General features: G+C 38.6%; 1 protein-coding gene across 1 annotated transcript in view; it reads right to left on the bottom strand.

Moving 5' to 3' along the window:
• The window catches only part of dnah3.S (dynein axonemal heavy chain 3 S homeolog), a 169807-nt gene that overhangs the window by 68264 nt on the left and 82173 nt on the right, over positions 1-19370 (bottom strand). The window contains exons 27-33 of the mRNA XM_018239192.2: positions 19255-19369; positions 11295-11493; positions 10993-11101; positions 8435-8548; positions 7255-7431; positions 5531-5622; positions 815-1034 (exon numbers count right to left, since the gene is read on the bottom strand). Of these exons, the coding sequence (XP_018094681.1) occupies positions 815-1034; positions 5531-5622; positions 7255-7431; positions 8435-8548; positions 10993-11101; positions 11295-11493; positions 19255-19369 (1026 nt within the window). The remainder of the gene's footprint in view (positions 1-814; positions 1035-5530; positions 5623-7254; positions 7432-8434; positions 8549-10992; positions 11102-11294; positions 11494-19254; position 19370) is intronic.

Here is a 19370-nt window from a genome sequence, read left to right as displayed (position 1 = left end):
GAATGGCACGCACAAGCAGCACTGGATCTCAGGTGTGAATAGTACAGGCCTTTAGGTTATACACAACAGAGGTGTCACAAGTGTGAACAATGCAGGGGGATCACAGGTGTGAACAATACAGGAGATTAGTATGAATTTGAGGTTTAAACAATGCAGGGGCCATTTAATCACTGTAGTGATACCTTTTAAATATTACATATGGTAAGCAGACACAGCATGTGGGGGGCCACAGAAGGGGGGGGGTCGCGGTCCGCCAGTTGGACAGCCCTGCTCTAGATAACTGGTTTACAAGGGGGAACAGTGATAGGGGTATGTGAGAATTAGTTAGAATGGCTGTATAGATCAATTTTAGTTTTAGATAGATACAACTAAAAGCTCAATTTGAAGATATGGGGCAAATGTTTATTTGTATATCTGTACTAATTACATGAGCTATGAGGTGTCCTGATGAATGTTTACCTCTTCAAGTGGGGCTTGAATTGAGACCCATTGCTCTAAATCAGAACTAGACAAAGAGAAGCCAAGGAACAATCCCACAAGTAGAAGTTTGAGTGTAAGTGTGGCTAGACTGGGCATAAATCCTAGGACCAATTTTTGGCACTAGTGTATGTGTTCCTTTTTGCCGCTGTTTCTTCTTATAAAGAAAATAAGTCACAATTAATTGGCTCATGAAGCCATACACACTGAAACGGGGGACAGTTGTGGCACAATACCACTGTCATACATCCAAAAGAAAAGTAAGGTAATGTTTACTGGGAAGTGTCAATATTGTTTATACCTAGATTTACTCTAAATTCAATGTTTATGTTCATACCTGGAACAGGGGTACATCCTGTGCCAAGAATTTAGCCAGGTTCACATCCAGCAAAGCCCGCAGCAGCAACACACTCTCATTTTCCTCTGGGTACTTCAGTTTGAGGTTTCCTGCGGCAGTCAGTACAGATTTTACTGCCCGCATTCCATAATCATAATGGTGCTGAGATGACAGTTGCTCCGAGCACAGTCTGTATGTGGCGACAATTTTCTGGGCCAAGCTGAAAACAAGCAAAATGTCCATTTCAATCAGTAAATATTTAATCAGTAAAGATGCTAAAATATAGCCTCGGTGCTACCAGCTCAAATAAAATCAAGCATCATTAGCTCTCTGTTTTTACAATAGTTTATGATGATAAATTCCAATTAACTGTGAGAAATAGATGAGCTAACCTGTATGCCACCTGATGTGGGACAGAAAAGATCTCACAAAATGTTTGACAATTTAAAGCACTGTTTTTTAAAGGGGTGGGTCACCTTTATTTTAACTTTTAGTATGTTATAGAATCGCTAATTCTAAGCAACTTTTCAATTGGCCTTCATTTTTTCTTTTTATAGTTTTTTAATTATTTGCCTTCTTCTTCTGACTTTTCCCAGCTTTCAAATGGGGATCATTGACCCCATCAAAAAAACATCTGCTCTGTAAGGCTACAAATGTATCGTTTTTGCTACTTTTTATTACTCATCTTTCTATTCAGAATCTCTCCTATTCATATTCCAGTCTCTTCTTTAAATCAATGCATGATTGCTAGGGTAATCTGGACCCTAGCAACCAGAATACTAAAATTGCAAACTGGAGAGCTGCTGAATCAGAAGTTAATTAACTCAAAAACCACAAATAATAAAAAATTAAAACCGATTGCAAATTGTCTCAGAATATAAATCTCTACATCATACTATAAGTTAATTTAAAGGTGAACAACCCCTTTAATTCTGGGTCCCTAGATGTGTTTGAACTACAACTACCTGCATGCTTTTTAAACAAAATGTCTAAGGGGCATATTTATCAAGGGTCGAATTTCGAATTGAAAAAAACTTCTATATTCTAATTCAAAAAGACCAACCGAAATTAAGTTGAAGTATTTTTTTTGGTTGAATAGGTCTGTTTTCAATCTAATAGGTCCATATTCGGCCGAATTCGAATCGTAGGAATCAAAGGAATAGCGCATTTTTCCAAAAAATATAACTTCCACCAATTGACCCCAAATAGGTTCTAGGAGGTCCCCCATAGGCTAAAACATCAATTCGGCAAGTTTTAGATGGCGAATGGTCAAAGTTGAATTTTTAAAGAGACAGTAAATGATAAATTTCGATATTCAAATTTTTTAATTTTTTTCAAATTCAAAATGAATTTGGACTATTTCCTAGTCGAAAGTACACAAAAAATAGCTCTAAATTCTTTTTTTCTTTTTAATCGAAAATTCACCTAAATCTGCCCCTTAATGTCCTATATATATATTGATAGTTTTAAGTGTACAAAACCTTTTGTCTTTGTTTGTATACATAGTTATGATTTTTTTCTTTCGTTCAGGGTAGGACTAAATAAACAATTATTTAACAGTATCCAAGATTCATGTAAGGTGAAAGATACATTGCATAACAGACTTAAATATTCCCTTAGTGATAAAAAAAAGACCGGTTAAAGGACTGTCCATATACAGAATTAGTTTATTCATGGGACCTTTTTATAACAAGAATTGATTAGATTTGTGGGACAAGATAAAGGGAGGTTATGAGTATGACAATAAGGTCACACAGTAACATGTATAGGAAGAAGTATGTTTTAAAAAAGGTACGTGAATCTGTTTCTGTTTCCATTTGGCTTTCAAATGTATATTTAAGTCCCCTATGTGTAGGAAGAGCAAATTCTTTATATGGTGGCTGAGAACTGCTGGCATCTTTGATCTCTGTGAAAGCACTTTTGTAGAAAAGGAATATAATCTCTAGGCAAAGGCTTTTGCTAGATGGAATAGCTATTCTCTATCTATCTCATTACAACAAGAAGTCTCCATAGATAATTCTAAAAAATGATGGAGAAAACTGGACCCTATTTACTTCCTGTATCAGTCATTATCTGTATGTTTTATCTGTACAACATTCAACTGTACATCAGTCCGAAATATGTTGGCCTAGGCTTTAAATAATAGTAATAATAATTAAAAATTTCAGACCTGGGAGAATGTGTTTTTTTTTTCAAAATGCATCAGTTAATAGTGCTGCTCCAGCAGACTTCTGCACATGAATCAATTTTTCAAAAGAACAAACAGATTTTTTTCTATTTCATTTTGAAATATGCCATGGAGCTAGACATTTTGTTTCCCAGGTGCCCCCAGTCATGTGACATGTGCTCTGATGAACTTCAGTCACTCTTTACTGCTGAACTACAAATTAAAGTATCCCCCCCCCAAGAGCCCATCAGCAGAACAATGGGAAGGTAACCAGATAACAACTCCATGGTATATATAAGAACAGCACTCAATAGTAAAAAGTGTCCCACTGCGCCTCCTTCAGTTAAATTGAGTAGGAGAAACAATAGCCTGAAAACAGTTCCATCCTGAAGTGCTGGCTCTTTCTGAAAGCACATGACCAGGCAAAATGACCTGAGATGGCTGCCTACACATCAATATTACAACTAAAAAAAATATACACTTGTTGGGTTAGGAATTAAATTTAACATGGTAGAGTGAATTATTACTAAGCTATGCACAAGTGTAGTAAACTAAACTTGGAAAATACTTTTTATTTACTAATGAAGTACAAACCCATAATTTATGTCTCTTTGCAGTGATCCTGATATCCCATGATCATATTTCAAAATAACGGCTATTCAGTTAAGGGCACAAAGATGAATAATTGGCCTTCCAGGCCATGCAAAGAAATGTTATAAAAGCTACTGTAAATAAATTAAGAAAAGTTCCATTTTGCAATGTACTGTTGTTTATTTGATAGCTATTAACAATGTTTATTGTACTCATGCCTTGTTGTGAATTGCATGATGGTAGCATGTTCATTGTTGTTTCTACAAATTCCAAAATACATACTTCTCCAGTAAGAACTTTCATTTCAAACCTGTACTGTATTTTGGTATTAACTAGAAAATGTCCAGTCCTGGAGCTGAGCTGATATATACAATTAAGCATACAGCTATTTTAAGCATTCTGAACAAGCAATACAGGAAACATTTGGTACAATATTGTTAGTTTGAAAACAGATTTAAGTTAGGGGCAGGGCCAGAAAATTATATTTTAGCATTCATGTTGTTTGCCCAATGCTCCAATGTAGCCTATAGGTTGGCTGCCCATGAAAGCTTCCACATAAGAATGGAAAAAAACATTAAAGAAACATTCCAATATCTTGATATCTTTTCAGTGCATATGTTTGGAGCATATCAGTAAGGAAGCCCTTTATTGCCTGCCATTGATCAGGCACTAACTTTCTTTACATACAACATGTGATCATTTTTGGGCACAGGAAACAATGAACAATTAAATTTTCCATGTTCAGATAGGAGCAAGTTTTGCAAGTTCCTCTCACAGTCTCATGTTATGGATACAGTTATTGCTACAAGCAGAAGCAGACTTTCCCTAACACTGGACACATCAGTTTCTCATTTTCTATCATTACAGTTGGCTAATAGAATAAATCTGGCATGATTTTCATTAACCCCTTCTGAACTAGCCCAAGGTATTAGTGATGCCAATAAGTCAACCTGTGCCCAACCCTAACCCACCCTTTCCCAATCTGGTCTGGAGCTGAATCATTATTTTTAGACAAACACCCACCCTGCCCCTCTGATGTCAAAGGAGGGAATGGGGCAAGCACAATAAAATAAATAAATGCCAGCTGAATTGGAGCATGCCATAGACAGAGTTTGGCCCACCACCCACTGTAAGAGTGTTGTACCAGCCCAAACCTGCCTAACCCACAGGGTTCAGGCTGGCCTACATCTAAACTACAAGGTATGCTGAGGTTTGCACTTGTACAATATGTACCAAGCTATTTTACTATTGTGGGGAAATAGCAAGATTACTTTGAGCTATATAAGTTGCTTTAGTTATAGATAAAAATTCTAGCAAACACTTCTGAACTGGGAAATTTAATACAGTCTTATTTGCTGAATGAACAAACTGGTCATGATTGGTCATGATGGATCACGTGATGAGACCCAACTATTACTCTTTAGCTCACTAAAGAGTATTTAGTCACTTGTCACTGTTATAATAACACAACATATCAGCAACGTGTGTGTGTGAATGTGATTGCTCTGAACAGAAGGGTCTTATCAAAATAACCCTTCCTCTGCACCCTTAGGGCAGATACACATGCTGCTATTTTGGGAGATTAGTCGCCCAGCGACAAATCGCTTTTTCTTTGGGCGACTAATCTCCCCGAACTGCCTTCCTGCTGGATAGAATGTAAATCGCCGGCGGAATGGCACTCAGATAGCTTCGGCTTTCAAAGTCGCACGAAGTTTCCTTGTGAGGCAACTTTAGGCGACTTCAGAAAACAAAGTGTTCAGAGTGCCATCCAGGAAGGCAGTTCGGGGAGATTAGTCGCCCGAAGAAGAAGCGTTGTCACTGGGCGATAATCTCCCAAAATAGAAGCGTGTGTCTCTGCCCTAAGATAATACCTGAGCCAGAGATTCCTGTCGCCTACCTCACTTATTATATAATAAGCAATTCAGTGCTACAAAATGAAGAACAAAATGCTCATTTACCTTCTAGAGTCCAGAAAACCCATAGAGTAAAGAGAAATTTCTCCAATTAAAGCATAGTCAGGCACCATCATAGCAACTGTTCTGAATAAAGCCTAAAATGAAAAAAAAAGCTTTAGATTTAAGATCTTTAGATCTTGAGCTTGAAAATAAAATAGTTGTTCTCAGAGCTGTAACAAAGCTTTATAAAGAAAAAGTGTGCAGCAGATAGCAAAACATGTTATTTATTTCTCAAGTGCATTTATAAAAGGATCCCAACCAGAAAATAATTAAATTCTCTTCACAAATAAAACAATGCATATGAATTAGTTTCTGAATCCCTTTGTTATTTTTAAAACACATATATAGACATTTTGGGAAATGATAGACATATGACAGAACAATTTAAAGAAAAAGTCTATAATTTAGGTTTAGATTAAGTTTTTTAGCTTTTCTTGCAGGACAGTTATTTCAGGATAGCCTCCATTTTCAAAAGACATGGGATGACCACTGGTTTAACGTTGACAGTGATTTTAGATGCTCTGCTCTGCCCCTACAAATACTGGGGAAAATTATGCTCATGAGCAACACATGCCATAGGCCTTTAGACTAACTGGGAAAAATATTGATGAATCTGAATTAAGGCATAGATTATACTTAAAGGAACAGTAATGCCAAAAAATTAAAGTTTTTTAAAGTATTAAAAATACAACTTCCTGTTGCTTTGCACTGGTACAACTGGTGTAGTTGCTTCAGAAACTCTACTATAGTTCATATAAACAAACTGCCGTGTAGCCATGGGGGCAGCCATTCAAATCTGATACACAGCAGATAACAGATAAGCTCGGTAGTATACAATGGGATTCTTCAGAACTTATCTGTTATCAACTGTTTATCCTGTGCTTGAATGGCTGCCCCCATGGCTACACAGCAAATTGTTTATATAAACAATAGTAGCGTTTTTGAAGCAAACACACCAATTTTACCAGTGCAAGACATCAGTCCAATAAATTTTCATTTCTTTAAAACACTTACATATTTTTGGTATTAACGTTTCTTTAACAGCCCTCAGGAATCACTGGTCTTGCTCTAGACCAGTGGTTCGCAGACTGTATGGTTGGCACCTCATGATGGCAGGAGAGTGGAGAAGTGGTTGGGCAGCTCTTCCTAAAGGCCAGTTAGTGCCATTGTGCTCTCTAAAATACACCTGAAAGTCCAGCTTGATGGTCGGCTTTGGTTGAGTTTGGGGTGAAAACTTATTTGCTGTACTAGGTAATATGGAAACCATTACTGAATGTCTTACACAGCATCTTCCTCCTATATTTGTAACCTAGGCACTGCCTCTGAATAAGTCCCGGAGGGTGTGAAATGTGTAAGGCAGAGTACCATGGGGTCTGTATGTATTATTTACCAATATGCTTTAAATCAAATTTTAAATTTTTACGAATTGGTTTTGAGCAGCAGAATATTTTCTTTTTGTTTTTTAATTATAATAATATAATAATATAACTTAGAAAATACTGTGCAGATAATGGAATCATTATTTTGATCAAACATCTTGCTGAATGCACAGCAATGCATATGTGTATTGCCCTATATAATACAAGTACTTTTTAACTTTTAACTGGTCTGTAGTATTCCCCAAAATGCATCAGGAAATACTCCTAATGTAGATGAACTGTAATTCATCTGCATTGCATTGTTGTGCATCTCTCCATCCTTCAAATACACATTTCATAAGTACATACCTTCAAATTGTCAGGAAGCTCAGCTCGACCTGCATATCCAGGATTCATGGTAATGAACACAGAACAGGTTGGATTTAAAGTCAGCTCAGTGCCCTCAAAGAAAAATGTTTTCATATTTCGGATGATTGCTTGTTGGATGCTCAGAATCTGCTGGGCCACCACTGACAGTACCTCAACCTGCATAAAACAATGTATTTTTATCAGCAGTCATTGACATATACTGTAACTGCTGCACCTGGAAATCTTTACTGAATTATACCAGGCAAATCAGCCAAAGGTTGCAACGGTTGCACAACACATTTTATTCACTGCATTTGTGTTCAAATAGTTTGATTACCTATACAAGTGAGGGAATACAGGGTTATGGGAGATAGCTCATAGTACAAGTTGATCCAGGGACTAGTCCGATTTTTGTCAGGAAGGTATTTTTTCTCCCTTTGAGGCAAATTGGAGAGGCTTCAGATGTTTTTTTTGCCTTCCTCTGGATCAACTAGCAGATTAAAAAAAAAACTAAAAGGTTGAACTTGATGGACGTGTGTCTTTTTTCAACCTTACTTACTATGTTACTATGTTACAAGTCAATTGCAGCTATTGACTAAAGGTGGCCATAGACGTACAGATGATATCGAATGAAACAAAGTTTTGTATGATATTTGGTGCGTGTATGGCGAGAGACGAGCAGAAGACAAGCAGAAGACTCATTGACTCATCAATCGGGCTGACTGGAAATTTTTGATTGCCCACTGTTACTGCTGAATTGTCAAATACAGGTAGAATTCAGCTCTTTCCTCCTGTATCTCTGACAAATCAGCTCTATTATGTCTGTATTGAATATGAATGACCAATGGTTGCAGGAAAGATCCTAACTGTTACGTGTTTAGGATACCCTGGGGTTATCACCAGGTCCTGACTGGTTTGTAATTCATCGAGAAGGTTGGAGGGGTGTATAAGTGCTTTCTTAATAGAATACAAGCATGCTCAGTTTGTGTCAGTTTAATCAATTTGCACTTTGCAATGAGGTGCTCATTCGTGAATATGGCTTTTAGGAACTTTCCAACTATGCCAGCTTGATTTGTAAAGACATGATGAATAAGTGGTTTGTGCCATATGGTTCTACAAGCTAAATAGTTATATTATTTATTTGCTGTTTGATTTGCAAGTAACCAGTTGCTCACATTACCTCGATTCTGTTGAATTCATCAAAGCAAGCCCACGCTCCGGATTGTGCAAGCCCTTTGAAGAACTTTCCCATAGCTTTATAGTCAAGGCCATCAGAGCAATTAAATACAACACACTGGAGAAAGAAGATTGATGCCTTATATTCCAATATACTGTATGTAAAGAATTCTAGCATAGATAAATATTATTTGTGTTATTATTAATAACAGCATCAGATAAAAAAAAGTATATCAGTTCAACCCAGTATTGGTTTGAATGGGAGAATGAAAGGTGAATAGAAATATAATTAATAAAAAGTAACAATAAAAGTAGAGCCTAACTGAGAATGTTTTTTGCTGCTGAGGTCAGTGACACCACAAAGTTGCAAATCATTTGTCCTCCTGATGACACCTTCTATTGTCCTGAATTTCAAGAGAGTGTCATGCCCAACTCAAAACTGGGTCAAATTTTAGCTGGGGAGTTCTTTGGCGTTCTTTGCAGACAACTAAGTGAGCATATACGTGCCAGACCCACTGGAAGTATATATATATATATATATATATATATATATATATATATATATATATATATATACACATACTGCATAGATTTAGTGTTGTTTTATATTTGTTATAGTACATGTTTGATATTACTGTAGACTTGTCAATACCTTTTAATAAAGGTATATTTTGATTAAACTAATGAATCCTCATAAATAAATAAATACATTTACATATTTATATAAGTACTGTATAACCCATTCTCCCTGTAGGCTTTTGTATTTCTCTAAATCTTGGCTGTTTGCTTCTAGCCCTGTTCTGTGACCTAGGGGCTGATTTATGGTGCATCGAATTTATTTAGCACACAGCAGTAATGCTTTCTGTTCGATAAAAATAAAATACAGCTACTGTCATAAGTTCTAAGTCTGGGGGGATTGCTCAGCCTCCAGACTTTACACTTAATTCCTGCCTCTGCACATTACAATAGGAGACAGCAACCCCAGGCCCACTACGATTTCCTTCAACAGACAGGCTTCTTACACAAAATAATTTCACCACCACTGTGGTAGTGAGGGGCAGTTGCGCCTGATACAATTTGCACAGATGTTTGAAAATGAATTTAGTTCATTATGAGTGAGGATGGCATAATTTTCTACCCTGCATCATAATGATGTTCACATTTTTATTGTAGGCACAAGTGTACTACCGGTATTGACAAAGCCCATAGCAGGAAACCTGCAGGCCCAGACCAGCTCCCAAATCTGCCCCAGAAACTCCTGGTGCCACTGCGTTCACGCATATGCGCGCTGGGATGAGAATTTGGAGGTCTGTAGGGGACTGTCAGGACGGCCCTTCATTTTGCGGCCCTTCATTTTGCAGCCCTGGTAGGCCCCAAGGCTCCAGTCCTACCCTGGTAGGAACCCTGGAATTACCTTTGAGATGACAGTAGCTTCAGGCTTTCCCTGTCTCAACAGGTGCACTTGCATGCAATTTATCCAAACAGACTAGCCAGGTACGTACAATGGTGTGTGGCTCCAATTGTGGAGACAAGTAAAGACACAAGTTTTTAACTGTATCTGAATCAAGTGTAATGAATTTATTCAATACACATATCCATTTATTGCCATAAAATGCTCTGTAGTCTTCCTGGTTTGTTTCCTGGTTAGAGAGACACTCCTAACTTACTAATTACAAATAAATACCTTGTTTTTCAAGCATGGACTTAATGGAGATAGGTATACACCAAATCCACTATTTTGGCATTCTGCTGCATTCCAAATCTTTCATGAAGGATTCAGCCAAATCCAAACTCAAAATTGGTAAAAAAAAAGAAACACAAACTGCACGTGTGGGGAAAGATAATCACAATTTCCTTGTTTGTGTAATGAAATAGCATGTGATTTTAGGGTAAGGCCACACGAGGAGATTTTGTCGCCTGGCAACTAATCGCCATGTCTTTTGCGCGACTATCTCCCCGAACTGCCTCTGCGTTTTTCCCCATAGGCTACAGTGCAAAGTCGCCTGCGCTAATGCACACGCGGCGATGCGTTTTCAATAGTTGCCCAAAGTTGCCTCACTGAGGCAACTTTGGGCGACTATTGAAAACCAATTGTCACTGAGGCATCTTTGGGCGACTATTGAAAACGCATCGCCGCGTGTGCATTAGCGCAGGCGACTTTGCTCTGTAGCCTATGGGGAAAAACGCAGAGGCAGTTCAGGGAGATAGTCGCGCAAAATTTAGTCGCGCAAAAGACGAGGCGTTTAGTCGCCAGGCGTCAAAATCTCCCCGAATCTCCTCGTGTGGCCTTACCCTTAAGGATAAGTATTTGGATTTGGTTCATCCAGACACTTGGATTAGCCTGAATCCAAATCCTGAAAAAGGCTAAGTCCTAAACTGAATCCTTGATGAGGTGCTTTACTAATACAAAGAATATAGAAAAATACAAATAAGAAAGCAGTATTGATAAAGCTAGTGTTCACGTAATTCTTCTGCTAAGAATAATATAGAATATTATTTCAACCCTTTTTATTGAATTTCTTTTTATTACAGCATTGCCTTTTTACAGACATGAAATAGTACCTGTTTGGCCAAGGCTTTTGCTAGATCTTTAGTTGTTTCTGTTTTGCCAGTCCCTGCTGGTCCTTCTGGAGCACCTCCTAAATTCAATTTTAGAGCACCCATCAAGGTCCTATAGCAAAAAAGAAAAAAAAGAATTCGTCACACCATATGATAACCATCATGACTGTGATTATAAAATCTATTCATTCATTTTTGGCCTGCTTTTTGCAAAAGATTTGCTATTGCTATAAATCAATTGTTTAGAAAATTATTCTATTTCTTTATGTATTAATCACTAAAAAAACAAAAGAAAATTATCATACCGGTAACACCGATCAGTCAGTGGTGTAATAACCAGTCTTGGAGAGTTTCCCAGGTACTCGTATCCATATTTGACTTCTGTGGTGATCATTTTGACCATAACATCTTGGCCTTCCCAGAAATATCTCAACTGAGAGATCCACTGGAAATCGCTTAAACTAGACACTTTGTCCTGGGCCAGTTTTGCGACAACATCGCGGGCTGTGGAAATATGCATTATTAGCTGATTCAGTTTATTGTGGAAAGTTGATCATGTACAGTGTATGCAATATTATCTTATTTCGAAGTGAAGGTCAAACATTGAAATGCTAAAGCAGGACTGAAAGAGGATTATAATGCTGTGCAAAGAATAATAAATGCATTCTAATAGGTAAAAGGTGATAGATATCCCACTAGTCACGGATTGAGGGTTCCATTCTAATTGTGGCTGGGAGGATTGGGGGGCTTCATTCCAGTTATTGGCAGGCCCCATTGTACAGCAGCCCAGGTGACTATCCCAGGGTCCTTATAACTTAGCAAAAAGGGACTTCACAGTTACTCATATCAGCCCTGTATGTTACTTGCATGTGTAACAGCAAGATTCTGCATTTGTAATTAGATGTCCCCAGGTCTGAGTCAAGCAAAAGTTAAAACTAAGCTGGTAAAAGGTATGGAAAATCTTAGCTATGAGGAAAGACTGGCTAAATTGGGGTTGTTCATGCTGGAAAAGAGTCGCATAAGGGGTGATATGATAAATATGTATAAATATGCAAGGGGATCATATGATAAACTCTCTAATTTTTTTTTACCAGTAGGTTTTTCCAGCTGACGTGAGGGCACCCTTTCCAATTAGAAGAAAAGAGGTTCTGCCTAAATATTCGGAAGGGTTTTTTTTTACAGTGAGAGCTGTGAAGATGTGGAATTCTCTCCCTGAATCAGTGGTACAGGCTGATACATTAGATAGCTTTAAGAAGGGGTTGGATGGTGTTTAGCAAGTAAGGGAATACAGGGTTATGGAAGATAGCTCATAGTACAAGTTGATCCAGGGACTAGTCCGATTGCCATTTTGGAGTCAGGAAGGATTTTTTTCCCCTCTGAGGCAAATTGGAGAGGCTTGGTTTTTTTTTCCTTCCTCTGGATCAACTAGCAGTTATGCAGGTTAAAATAGAATTAAAAGCTTGAACTTGATGTGTGTCTTTTTTCAACCTTACTATGTTACTATGTTACAAACTAACTTCTGTAATATTTGGGAGGAATTTGATTTCATTATAAATAAGTGTTTTTTCATATATTTATATAGTACCATTTATCCATTGCGGCACAGTAGTAAGAAACAATATTTTGTATGGTTTCTGTGCAGATGTCTGATTATCCATGTACAATATAAGTTTGTTTTGCTGCTAAATAGCAAGTTCCTGCTTTGGTACCCGAAGCCCAAAAAAATATATTATTTACTGAAGGCGATAAAGAAAGAGAGGTTGACGCTGAATTATTTTCACTTTAAAAGCAGGAGACTTGCTATTAAGCCAGTCCCTAAGCACTCGACTGTTTTACCAATCTATAGAGGGAATTCGGAAGATTATCTTGGAAAAGAAAGAGTTGTTATATATTCAAACGGCATTCAGAAGCTGAAAAGCTGTTGATTCTGGAAGCATTTCCACCCACCTAATTCCATAGTATTATGCATAATGAAAAGCTTCTGGTTTAATAATACAGTACAAGTGATCTTATTCACAGACTTCAAACTGTTTTAGCCTCAGCATATTAAACCTTTATTGCCATATGGGCTCATAAAAATGTGGATTCATATTTACATTATTTTAATAGGGGAATATTCAACTCAATATTTTCATTCAAAAACCAGGTTCTGCAGTACTATTAAGTAGTAGTAATATTGCAGCAAAAAGGAGAATTGCAAGTTATTTCACAAATGAGGGTCGCAGAATAAATGAGGATTAGGAGCCACATCCTTATCTCTGTTGGGAAGAATGGCCATTTGCTCGATTACAGACACCTGAATGCCCAGCTTAAATATCAGTTAGGATGAAATTTGGGGTGAATATGTAATTGCTGGCCTCAGGCTAAATTTGTGGCAAGGCCACAAAGGCCCGGGCCTAGGGCAGCAAGATTTCAGGGGAGGCACTGAGGACTGCATGCATGGCAAATATCCTTCCAGACGGGGGGGGTGGGCGGGGAAGCGGGGGGCGCAGAGCAGAAACACTGTGGCCTGCCTAGGGGCGCCAGAAAGACAAATCCAGCCCTGGCTGGCCTAAATACTATTGGACCTGTACAGTGCTTTCATTGGGATGGAATGGTATGCGCAGTGTGCGTGTAGCAATGCAAGGTAAAATTTTTGTTTCACCCACAAATATAAGCCACACCCACCATTATAATAACTCTTACCCACCAATAGTTTCTAGTTTCGGACACTTTAAAGGAAAAGGAAAGGTTATAACTAAGTAAGCCTTATCAGAAAGGTCCACCTAAATATACCAGTAAACCCTCAAAGTAATGCTGCTCTGTCAAAAGAAACACTGCATTTCTTTGCTTCTATTGTGTACACATGGGCTTCTGTATCAGACTTCCTGCCTACTTGCCCAGGGCGTGAGCATGCTCAGTTTGCTCCTCTTCCCCACCCCCCCTTCTCTGCTGTAATCTGAGCCCAGAGTTATAAGTGAGCAGGGAGAGACTCATGCAGGAAGTGAGGTCACACCAAGCTAATACTGCAACTGCTATCCTAAACAAACAGAGTTCTAGAGCTTTTTACTCAGGTATGGTAGAACATTCTACAGAATAAATATAGCATTCTAGCTTGCACTATTGCAGCTAAACTATTGCCAATAAAACAACTCTATTTTCTTTTATTCCGTGGGCTTGTGTAGTGTAATGTATTTGCTGCAACATATAAGGTCAATTCAACTTTAACTTCCCGCTGTATGCAAATTAGCCAATGCTAGCGCAACTTCGCTCTGCTTGTCGAATAAACGCTAGCACAACTTTGCCAGCGATCGGCGCCCTGGACGCAACTTCGCATGTTAGTGAATTAGCATTGTCTAAGCGAATTTTTTCACTTGTGAAGCGTTGCGCTGTCTGCAAAGCCGCCGCTGGCGAATTTTCACCGCTTAATAAATTTGCCCCCATGGGAGACAGCCCTTCCATAATTCTGAGCTTTCTAGATAACAGGTTTGCAGATAACAGATCCCATACTTGTACTGTACTGTATATATATTTATAGTTAATATTTTAGTTGTCGTCCCTTTGTATACTTTTATATATTGTACTAGGTTGCAGGTCCTTACAGCTCTTAACAAATAAAGTTATACATACATATACCCCAGTTCAACACTAGACACTAGCCAATTTTTTGCACTGTGCACACTGCTTTCTGTAACGTAAATGACCCCTACAATGTTCGTGTATGTGTTAGAAATAACAAGTTCCAAGATATTTTTCCTCACATCACACTGACAGGCTTATTGAGTATCAAACAAACCGCAGTTCTGGCAAAAACACATGTAGTAACATTCTAATTGCTTGTTAGCCGCACAGTCACATACAGCTCATACACAGCTCATACACTTATTTTCATTGATCATAAACAATACCGTCACTGTTCAATGTTTTGTAAGGGCCACATAAAGACAAACATCCTCCCATGTCAGTTTCTGGAAGCTCTACAAATGCGCTAATATTATCAATAATGTACAGACATTAGCTTCTCATATCAATTAGCCTTTGAGTTGAAATACATAAATTCCTTTTTAATTGTCCTTAACTGAATTTCTAAAGACACACAGAATCCCTGTTCTCCATTTGACTTCCATTGCTCTTGTTCATTGTCATATTTCTTTTATCTAGAGGTTTGAGTCTGGTCCCTGCATATATAATTGGTCATAAATCTGTTACTAAACTTTCCATAAACTAATTCCAGCCTGTGTTCTCACTACTAATGTTCTCTGGATATTTAGTGAGAGGAATCTTTGTTCGATTTAACCCCTTAATGCTTTATGGACTCAATTTTGTGCACTAAGAATCAGCTATGCACATGATAGATAGAGACATATTATACTACAAGAAGATACCAGTGTGTTTAATTCTTTTAGATATAGAAGGAATGTGCTTGAAATAGTTGTGTTTATGGTTACTTTATTGAAAATTACAAGTCCCGCCTATCTGTTTTACTTCCTGCTGCCTCCTTTCCCAGGTTGTACAGGGGAGCCAGTGATACTCAGCACTGTAGGACAGGAATCCATCAGCAGCTAGGCTGACCTAATAGGGAACTGAAGCATGTATTTACTTGTGTGACTGCAGGGCTGTGATTGGCTGTCCCCTCCTACTGTTCTTTTGGCAGGGACCATTAGGACATGCCCACCCCTCATTTCCAACACGAGCAGGGACTAGAGAACATCTTTGGGGAGCTCCAATAAAGGGGCTATTTTTGAAGATAATGATAGTTGTTAGCCCAAAGTAAAACAAACACAATATGGTATTCATTATGCCTACCAAACTAGAACTTTTCATTTATTCCCTATGTCTCCTTGTAATGTACATGTTGCCTATAGGTAATTTTGATTGTTTTTCTCTTATAAGGCAGCTGTTGCAAGTCACTGTTACTTGAAATTCGTAAACCTGACTGTTTTGACAATGCCTGTTTTCTACACCTACCCCAGGTGACCATAGCCCTTTACCAGTGAGGATCTGTGCTTCTAAAGATTTCAGATTCACATGGCATAGACACCAGTGCATTCAGCATCAGAACTGATAAATTGTCAGTCCTGTATCATCAGCTTCTTCAACAGATAAATCATCTCTTTCTATTAATATGTTGATGATTTCCAATAACCTCTAAGTTTAGCAAGTCCTAATAATTAGCTACTCAGAATGATGTGATATGTAGTTTATTAGGTCAAAGAAAACTTTAGTCAACATTTTTTAATGCCCAAATGCAATGCCCTTCTATCACATTTGCATTTAGGTTTGGTGCTGCCTAAATGCTGTAGTCTGACACCAACTGGATAAGTACTAAATGTTATGTTCTTCCCCTGTCTTATTATTGTGTTTCTGATACAGAACTCATTTCTGTTATAAAGGGCTAATTTATTTTACAGTTGAACTTGTAATATATAAGGGGTAATTCATACCTCCCAACATCTTAGAAACATAAAGAGGGATTCCCTAATTACCATGTCCATTTTACAAAATTTGGCAGGATAACAAAGTTTGAACACGTTTCTGTGTTTTTTATGTGTTATTACAGTTTTGCTAATGAAGGTCAATTGCCCTTTAAGCTGTGAGTCTACATTCTCCTAAGAGACCTGCCTATCTTATATTGTTACAAAAGGATCTAAGTATCTATTCTGGGGTCTCTGCCAATAGCAAATTAGGTTAGAAACTTTGTATCTTCTTCTAGCTGTTCAGTGCAGGAGATCAAAAAGAAAGTTGGAACATTTCAGTAACAAACCTGGGACTGCGGGTTGAGCTGTCAAATTCAGGACTGTCCCACGAAAAACTGGATAGTTGGGAGGTGTGGGTAATTTACTATAACCCTGAGCAGACTTGCAAGAGTGTGAGGTGCAGAACACAATGGGTGCAGGTCATACCCGTTCTTACAGGGGCAAGATAGGTGGTAAATACAAGGCCCTGTTGCAGGCTGCATCTATTGCAGCTGCCTAACTTCCACAACTGATGTACAAGCTAGGTGGTGGGTAGGGTAGGGGAAGACAACTACACACTACATCATTGCCAAACACAGAACTGTATCCATGGGAGGCTACAGGTTTCTGTGGCACAAAACAGTCCTGAGGCAATTTATTTAGACTAGAAGGCGGGCACATAGTACAAAAGGAGCTTGTGACCCTTTTTGAACTTTGCACCCAGCCTTGCATGTTATATATGACCATCCATTTGTTTTTCCACATCTGATATTTTCTAAAGAGCTATCTTGTTTGTTCTTACTTTCTCTGTAGTTAAGTAACTGAATTCAGGATAACATAAGCAGAGGTAAGATCAAGCACATTTACAAGGTGGAGAAGAAAGTCACACAGATGCTAATGGGCCCCACACATTAGAATGCAGTGTACTGCAGGGGTCCCAAACAAACTTCATAGCAGGGCTGCAGTTTTATACAGTGTAGGACGCAGACTGAATGGATTTTGATCAGTTAATCATGCAGTGCAGTTTTGGACTCCAGTCCTTAAGAGGGATATAAATGAGCTGGAGAGAGTGCAGAAACTAAGTGCAACTAAACTGGTTAGAGGGGTGGAAGACTTAAATTATGAGGGTAGACTGTCATGGTTGGGGTTGTTTTCTCTGGAAAAAAGGTGCTTGTGAGGAGACATGATTACACTTTACAAGTACATTAGAGGACATTATAGCAGGGGACCTTTTTACCCATAAAGAGGATCACCGTACCAGAGGCCACCCCTTTAGACTAGAAGAAAAGAACTTTCATTTGAAGCAACGTAGGTGGTTCTTCACAGTCAGGACAGTGAGGTTGTGGAATGCATTGCCGGCTGCTGTTGTGATGCTGATTCAGTTAATGACTATAAGAATGGCTTGGATGATTTTTTGGACAGACAGAATATAAAAGGCTATTGTGATACTAAACTATATAGTTAGTATAAGCATGGGTATATAGAATTTGTGTGAAAGTAGGGAGGGGTGTGTGTATGGATTTTGGGTTTTCATTTTGGACTTGACGGACTTTGTCTTTTTTCAACCCGATTTAACTACCGTATATACTCGCGTATAAGCCGAGTTTTTCAGCACCCAAAATGTGCTGAAAAACTCGACCTCGGCTTATACGCGGGTCATACGCCAATCCCTCACCAGATCCCTCACCTCCCTCTCCCATATATACTCCGTATATACGCCAATCCCTCACCGGCGTATATACGGAGTATATATGGGAGAGGGAGGTGAGGGATCCGGTGAGGGATTGGCGTATATACGGAGTATATATGGGAGAGGGAGGTGAGGGATCCGGTGAGGGATTGGCGTATATACGGAGTATATATGGGAGAGGGAGGTGAGGGATCCGGTGAGGGATTGGCGTATATACGGAGTATATACGGTATTTGAAAGAAAATAATCCCTACTTTCAGCACCTGGGTGTGTCATTAGTAACTCCTCACTTCATTGATATTCATAGGCTCACAAAATGGGGTGTGGGGACCAGGGCCCTTTTGTATAAAGTGTTGTGTTATTTCCCAGCACCCACTGCTAGCCCTGTATTCTATATGGATTATCTTCTCCCTACAGGAACCAGCATGGCAGCACCAACTGCTAAACAGGGGCTTATTTATAATAATGGGATTATTGGACCCCCTTCCCCCATCCAGGCCATATTCTCCTAGAAGAGTTTGTGACCAAAATAAGCAGAGGAATTTCAAAGCTCTTGCTGCGGACTGTAAACATTTACATGTGTCCTGCACACTGTTGGGGCCGCAGAAGGAGCCTCGTATGTAGTTGCTGCATCTTTCCATCTCTCTGCCCCTGGTTGAGTTATAAGTTATTTTACTGTGACTGGTGTGCTTACAATTTTTTTTTTTTAAACTGTGGGCAGGCCTACCTTTCATTGTTATTCAGTGGGTGCAGGTACAGATTGATTTTCAATCAGCCCCTAGGCTTATACACGAGTCAATAAATTTTTCCAGTTTTCTTAGGTAAATTAGGTACCTCGGCTTATACACGGGTCGGCTTATACACGAGTATATACGGTATGTAACTATGTAACTATGTAACTATGCAGGTGACTAGTGCAGTGAGTAAAAGGACAAAGCATAGGTACTGTATAAGGGACCGTAAATCATCAAATCACAAAAAACGTAAACACATTAAAAATCATAATGCATTATAAAAATGTTCCTGTTTTTTTTTTACATTTCAAGTACGTTCTTTTTACTTTATTGCCCCTTTACATTCAGTCACTAAGACAAACATGCAAGCACAAAACATGTATATTAATTCCTCATTATCACTTACCATGAACATCAATGACAGTAAGTGCTCCAAGAGTGGCCCTTGCACCACTAGAAAGCTTCCCTCGCACCAGTTCAACAATCTCTCCGATTTGCTGATTGCTTTTCTCCAGAAAAGCC

Source organism: Xenopus laevis, chromosome 9_10S (assembly GCF_017654675.1).
Source record: "Xenopus laevis strain J_2021 chromosome 9_10S, Xenopus_laevis_v10.1, whole genome shotgun sequence".
NCBI lineage: Eukaryota > Metazoa > Chordata > Amphibia > Anura > Pipidae > Xenopus > Xenopus laevis.
This window is presented reverse-complemented; position numbering and strand designations above follow the sequence as displayed.